At 46.0% G+C, this 7,329-nt stretch overlaps 1 protein-coding gene across 1 annotated transcript in view; it reads right to left on the reverse strand.

Annotated features, from left to right (window-relative positions):
- LOC102367873 (connector enhancer of kinase suppressor of ras 2-like) overlaps nt 1-7,329 on the reverse strand; it is a 703,948-nt gene that overhangs the window by 52,349 nt on the left and 644,270 nt on the right. Inside the window, exon 18 of the mRNA XM_014521487.2 lies at nt 3,529-3,600. Within this exon, the coding sequence (XP_014376973.1) occupies nt 3,529-3,600 (72 nt within the window). The remainder of the gene's footprint in view (nt 1-3,528; nt 3,601-7,329) is intronic.

Raw genomic sequence — 7,329 nt, forward strand, 5'->3', positions numbered from 1 at the left:
CTCCTGACCTTAGCTACTATGAAACTATGCTAGGGGAAGAGCCCTAGCAGTGAGTTGGAAGTCCCGGCTGTTGGTTATCAGGGCAGCCAGAACAAGCTAGTGGCCCACACCTGCCATCAGTCAGCTGACTGGAAAGGGCAGGGCCTGGCTCGTATATAAACCCCAGGGCTGAGGCCAGGAGGGTAGCTAAGGGGGAAGGAGCTTTTCCGGAGCAAGCAAAGGGGAAAGGCCTGACTGCAGGTACAGCTCCTGATACTGTTGAGGGACGGAGTACCCCGGTGTGGCTTGAATGATGTTATAGCCGGGTGGCTTGAATTTATGTTACAGCCCAGGGACTTGTGTTTTGTTTGCTGTTGTATAAGACTGGTGGTTTGGGTGAGGCTGTTAGGGGAAGGAGGAGGCCTCATTGGGGGCCCACATCAGCGTGAAGACCCCGGCGCCAGAGAGGGCACGGCATTTGGGGTGCACAGACCCCGGCGCCAACGAGGCGCAGAGTGAGACAGGGCTGTGGAGAGCCCAAGTGCCAGTGAGGAGCAGAGCGAGACAGGGCTGCAGAGAGCCCAGGGAGGACAAGAGGGCCAAATTACAAGGCCTAGACCAGACAATGTCAGCACCATCTGCGAGGCTTGGGGCACGGTAAAGGGGAGGTTGGAGCCACGCATAGCCCATAAGGCTAGGGTGCTCCAAAACACCCATGATGATATCTGTTTTGAAGCGGGACGCACCAGGGGTCCAGGAACCCATGGGGTCCAGAAAACCAATCAAAACCATGTCCGTGAGGACTTAAGGCAGCCTCTCTATTAATCAGTCCATCCAAGATGAGGCGGGCGAGAACAGAGGGTGCCCATTGGGCCAACTTGGTACGGTAAAGGGGCCCTGGGGAGATCACCGCCATCCTTAAGGACCCTAGCTCATGACACATGGGATCAAGTTACATGTAAAGAGGGAAGATGTGTGGATACCTTTAAGAGTGTTATGTGTAAGTTGTTACATTTGTTGGGGATTTCAGGATGGAACAAAAAGAAGCAGCAGAACAGTAGGCCAGACACAGCTCTCTGAATAAACAATTTTGTTTGTTCTATAAGCTTGACTCTTTGGTCTTTTGAAAACAATATGGTGAAAGAGGAAGAGAGCCCACCCAGGCTTTCCCCATTACTTACCATAGGCAGGCCGATGAGTGATAGCTGTGGGTGGATGCTGGGAGAGGCTTAGGCATGCTGGGTTCAGAGCAGCCTGAGGCTATGAATTGGCAGAGGGGAAGGATGGGGCCCGGGAGAAGAGGGGGCCCATGAAAAGGCGACTGGGAGAGCAGCCGAGGGAGGAGAGGAGGAGAGAGAGCTGGACAGTGCGGAGATGCCACAGGATATTGCCAAGCAGAGCAGGGAAGCTGAGTATGGTCCAAAGGGCGGGAGGAGCCAGCTGTGTGCCCAGGCAGAGGCACACCCAGGAGAAACCCTGGAGGAGGTCCATGGAATACTGCTGAGCACAGTGGGGAAATGGAGCATGGTATTGAGGCTGGCAGGAGTGGGCTATGTGCCGCAGCTGAAGCACTCACTGAGGTAGTGCTAAGAAGGGGGCCGTGGAGCACTGCTGAGCCCAGTGGAGAAGTGGTGTGTGGCCACAAGGAGCAGGCTGTGTGTCGCTGGAGAGCCATGCCATCAGGAGACCCCTGCGGAGGGGCAGAAGTTTGGGGCCAAGCCAGGCAGCAGAGTGGTCAGCGGTACAGAGGCCTGGGGCCACAGCTAAAAGGGGCCAGCACACAACAGGAAGCAGAACAAGGCTGCCAAGACTGGCAGCTGGAGTGACAACAGGAATGACCAGGCCAGACCCTGTCTCAGGTCAGATGGGGCCATGGTGGGAAGGAGTGGTGTCCCAATGGAGGGCCCATATTAAGGCTGTGAGGGCACAGTGGGGAGCTGCTGAGCCCACAGAACACAGCTCATTATGGGAGAGGTAAGAGGCACCCCGGCAGGGGTCAGTGGGCCTGAGGAAGCACAACCCGGAGTCCACACCAGCAGATGCTGATTTAGTTTCATTAATGTTTGCTTCTGGGTTTTCCTTTATGAGAACACTAGTACCTCAAAATTGAGGTGAGTTCAGTTGCAGTGGCCTCAGTCCATAGCCAAGGGATGGCCTAAGAGATGCTGGCAGCTGGGAGATCTCTCATCCCCTCAACAGTAGGGCCGTTGGATGAGAAGTGATCAACTGTAATTAAGACCTCAAGACACCAACGTCCATTCTGGCACTGGATATGGTAATGGTGGGGTAAAGGGGAGGTTGGAGCCCCACAAAGAAGCCAAGGTATAGGATCCCAGAAGTCACCTGTTGAGAACTCTCCCCCAAGAAGAAGAATGTCAAGTTGTGGCAGCCAGAAAGGAACAGTGACCAGAACACACAGGTGGTTACAATTCAGGGTCCCACCCTGATGTTGCCTGGGGGTAGGGCACCAGTCAAGAGAGGATTCAAGCCCTACAACATGTACCAGCAACAAGCACAGACTTTGCTCAGCTTGGGGAAAGGGGAGGAATCCTCAGTCCCTGGCCATGCACCTGTCTCTATGCCAGGGGCTAATTCCTAATTCCTTCCCCCTCCATGCCCTGTGTTTTGCTCAGCACTAGGGAAGGATTTCCCTGACAAGCCTCTTGCTGGCACAAGGGAAGGATTTTTCCCACCAATCTGTGCTTTTTCCAGCATGGGGAAAGGGAATTCCCAAAAGGCCTGGCTCTCTGGTGGAGAGATTGCCCAGAGCACCTGGTTCTGCTCTGGAGAACCCCCTGTGTTCTTTGCCCAAGGCTGAGAGGACTCCTTGGCTCAGGGTAGGAATTTCTCTTGCTCTGTCCAGTACCAGGAAAGAGGAATCACCAGCTTGTCTGCCTCTTTGTGAGATTGAGATTTCCACTCTCCCACCACCTCTCTTACCGAGCTCCGGGTGCTGAGGGGCAAAGGGTAGGGAGTCAGTTAAGCTGCTGACCAACGTTGAGTTCAGAGAACTCCCCTGTTGGGTCAGCAGCAGTAGTGTAAGCTGGTGTGACACTTTTTACCCCTATTGACAGCCTGTCTTTTGCACTTGTAGCTGTGCACAGGACATGATGTTTCTGGGGCAGAGAAAAAAACCTATGGCATGATTGATGTAACACCTGGTAAGGCTAATTAGCTTTGGTGGAAGACCATGCTAATATGGCTATATAGCTTCAGGTACTTTACCCAGGTCATTCTGCAACATTTGCTATTCTGGCCTTTTGCATTATCTATTATCAAGAGCCCTCACTGATGTAACATATTGTAGGCAACAGAAGTGTCTACTACCAGTGTCTTGTTGGGGAGAAGCAAAGAGAATGAAAGTCCCTGAACATCTGATAGGGATTTGTTCATCATTTTACAAAAAGAGAAAAAAGATGACAATGCTCTCCCAACAGTGAGATTTGCAGTCCAAAAATAGATACAATAATATTTCCCACACATGGTGCTACTTTGCAAATGCCAGTAAAATAATATAGTGGGAGCATAAAGAACATAAATATAACTTACCTATTCATTTCTTCAAGACAGTCAGTCGCAAAGTAGAAGCTTTTAATTTTGGGGTGGCATGCTTTAAAGGCACTGTAAAATAAGCACAAAGGAGAAACCCAGTTTTATTTTCCAAGAGTCTGTCTAGAAAGATTTTCTTTCCCCTTTTAAAATAAATTTACACACATTTTTCAAACAAAATTGAAAAATGCTAGAACTGATCTCTCAGATTCTTCAGTATATTTCAGAACTTCACAGACATTTGAGGGCTCAACATGAATTTCTCTCTAAATAAATCTAGATGTTGTCATACTCGCAACTAAAGATCTTTGACTGCATGTGTCACAGGTTGATTTCTGTTTGTAACTGGTATTCAGTAAATAATTCCAAACACTCCTAAATTATTTATACCATGTTTATGCTGTGCAAAGTACTGTTGTGCTGAGATATGCTGTACCAGCTCTGCATGTACTAGCCATGAACCAGATGGCTTGAACTATGTAAGGGCTTCAGCAGAACTCTCTGGACCAATATACACTGGTGTGCAAATGTGGCTCTATAGCTTTCAGTTGGGGGGTTAGCAGACATAGAGCTTGTCTCTGCATGGTGCTGCCTTGTGTCACATACCCATACCATGTGGGGCTTAAGTGCTGTTGAAAGTCAATGACCTGAGTGCTTTTGAAATATTATGCCTTGTGTTTAAGTTACAATTTCTAGTACCCTAGACAGTCAGCTAGTCAAAATGCATAACACTGATCCCATACTCTTTATTTATAGTATTCAAGTGACTGGAATCCTTCCCTAATCAGGGAAAAAAAACCCAAAAGAAAGAGAAACAACACAGAAAAAGGAAGGGGAAGATGTGACATTCTGAAAAGAGAGGATTTTGTTTTAGCACATTATTATTTATAATAATCTTCTTTATTTTTACAGTATTTTTAATATATTAGAAAAAAACATATTGTTTTAACCCAAGAGCTTGCTTTTACAGCAACAAAGGAGAAGGAAAAGAAACTGAAGGATAAACCAACTTTTGGAGCAGGTGGGCTGGACCTGATGATCTTGTGAGGTCCCTTCCAACCCCTAACTTCTATGAATTTATGAAACTATCAACATAGTGCAACTGTAGTTGACACTGAAAATACACCTAACTACCAACTGTAACAATAAACCCCTATAGCATTCAAAATAAGTGTCTCAATATTTAACTTTTGGATTACATAATTACAAACAATACATACAGGGACCGATTTTGGATTCAGGTGGTAGACAACTACCATTTTTGAATTTCACATGAAATAATCAAGGAAAAGTATATTTTTCTTCAGAATAGCTAAGTAATTGTTAGAAGTATGTTTTTTTTTCCCTTTACAATACTATCTTGCAGGTTACTTACTTACTCTGAAAATGTTCCTAATGGTATTAAAAAAAAAAAAAAGCAGTGGGAGAGAGAGTGCAACTACAGATTTAGAAACAAAGATAATTGTGCTGATTTTGTAGCTCTGTTTTAATAGAAACTCAAGTGAATATAGTGCCCGTGAAAGAAACAGGATTGACAGTGCTAGAGACCAATACCTACTAATTATTGACAGAAAAAAGCAGGCAATTTTTTTTTGTACCTAGCACTACAAATATACCTCTTACATAATTTTGAGCACCTCTCTTGAAGTGAGATAGAAGTTTGTTGTTCCTGCTTACTCAGTCATTGATTTTTCTGACACCTGGGTGCCAATGAGGTGGACAATTATGCACCAAGACCAGGACTGTTATATCAGAGGTCATTAAGAAATGTATCTGATAATACCGGGGTTGCTTACCAGAAGCAGGCTATATATAGAAGTGAAAGTCTTTTTATCCTATTATTAGTCTTTTAAATCAATTATCTGGAAAACCATGGGGAGGCAGGAAGCTTAATGCCTCAAAGTTAATGGATACCTATCTAAAAATACCCACTAAAAGGATATACTTTGGTTCAGCTTCCTGCTATGAAATGTATTCTGCTAATTCACTAAATCACTAATGGTGTGACTTAATATTGTACTTTTTAAAGTACATAAGAACATAAGAATTGCCAGGCCCAGGGCCAGACTGTCCATCTTGCCCGTATCTTCTTACACAGTGGCAGAGAGTGGATGATGAAAAGGAGAGTGAACTGGATGTGGCCAGGGTTTTTTCCCCACTGTTCCTCTCTCTCAGCCTCCAGAATTTAAGGTCTAGGAAGTTTTGATTTAGAGGCTTTATTCCTAACTCCCATGTTCATTAGCTCTTGATGCACCTTTCCTCCCAGAATTTGGCCAATCCCTTGGGAAGCTAAACCGTCAGCTTCCACAACATCTGATGGAAATGAGTTCCACAGTTTGAAAAAAAAATTCCTTTTATTAGTTTTAAACTTACTACCTACTAGTTTCATTTTGTGACACCCAAATTCTTCAACTTCTTAGGGGGCCCTTTTAACGTCTGTCTAATTAGCTTCCTCATTTTTGTGTAAGATTTCGTATGGCCTTTTTAAAGCTAAAGTCTACTGTAGTAGCTTTTCTTCTTGTCTCCTTTTTTTATATGGATGTCAAACGCAATTGCATAGTGGTCACTATTGCAGACCAGCTCAGTAACACTTGCCCTATGCATTAAATCTCATGCGCTACTTAGGACTAGATCAAAAACGGCCTTTCTTTTTGTAAGAAGCTGGTAAAACTGTTTAGGTTGCGCTAATGGTGTGACTTAATCTTTGCACCTTTTTAAGTACATGGAACTCAAACAGAATTTTGACTGCACCATTTTCCTGTGAGATAATTAGACTAGCATGAGCGAAAGCAGCCCTATCCCACATTCCTAGTGGTCCATCAACTCCCACTGCAGCTATTAAATCTTTGGCTAGCATGGTCAGGCCACAGCTGGAGTACTGTGTCCAGTTCTGGGTACCCCACTTCAAGAGCGATGTGGACAACATTGAGAGGGTGCAGAGGAGGGCCACCCGCATGATCAGGGGACAGCAGGGCAGACCCTACAATGAGAGCCTACGGGACCTGAACCTGTTCAGCCTTCACAAGAGAAGGCTGAGGGGGGACCTTGTGACTGTCTATAAACTCACTAGGGGGGACCAGAAGGGTTTGGGGGAGACCTTGTTTCCTCTAGCGCCCCCTGGGATAACAAGGAATAACGGCCACAAGTTGTTGGAGAGTAGGTTTAGATTAGACATCCATAGGAACTACTTCACAGTTAGGGCAGCTAGGATCTGGAACCAACTTCCAAGGGAAGTGGTGCTGGCTCCTACCCTGGGGGTCTTTAAGAAGCGGCTCGATGCCTACCTGGCCGGGGTCACTTGAGCCCAGTTTCCCTCCTGCCCAGGCAGGGGGTCGGACTTGAAGATCTACAAGGTCCCTTCTGACCCTGCTTCTATGATTCTATGAGTCAACCATGCATCACTTACTTCAGTGGAGTGCCCCTGAGCTACATTAGCAAAGATCTGAGATCAATAATCCTAATTCTTTTCTCACCCTGGCATCATCCTGGCTATAACTTTGGTTATATGGAGTACATTTCAGGATTGGTTGAATATAGCACAGAAAATAATGCATACACAACCCTTCCTGAGTCCTCTTATGTTGAACAATTATATAAACCTACTGAGAGCAACAATGATTTTATCCGAGTTATATTTTCATCATCATGCTATGGAAAATATTCTAGATCAGAGCTATCCAATTGGTGACCCATGGATTTCACATCCCCACAGTGGGTTAGCATATGATCTGTGGGCTCCCACCTGGCTGCCACTCCCCATTTCCCCCTGCTTGCTTCTGCCCCAGTGGCTGGGGGGGAGCA

The sequence above is a fragment of the Alligator sinensis genome, unplaced genomic scaffold (genome assembly GCF_000455745.1).
Source record: "Alligator sinensis unplaced genomic scaffold, ASM45574v1 scaffold666_1, whole genome shotgun sequence".
Lineage (NCBI taxonomy): Eukaryota > Metazoa > Chordata > Crocodylia > Alligatoridae > Alligator > Alligator sinensis.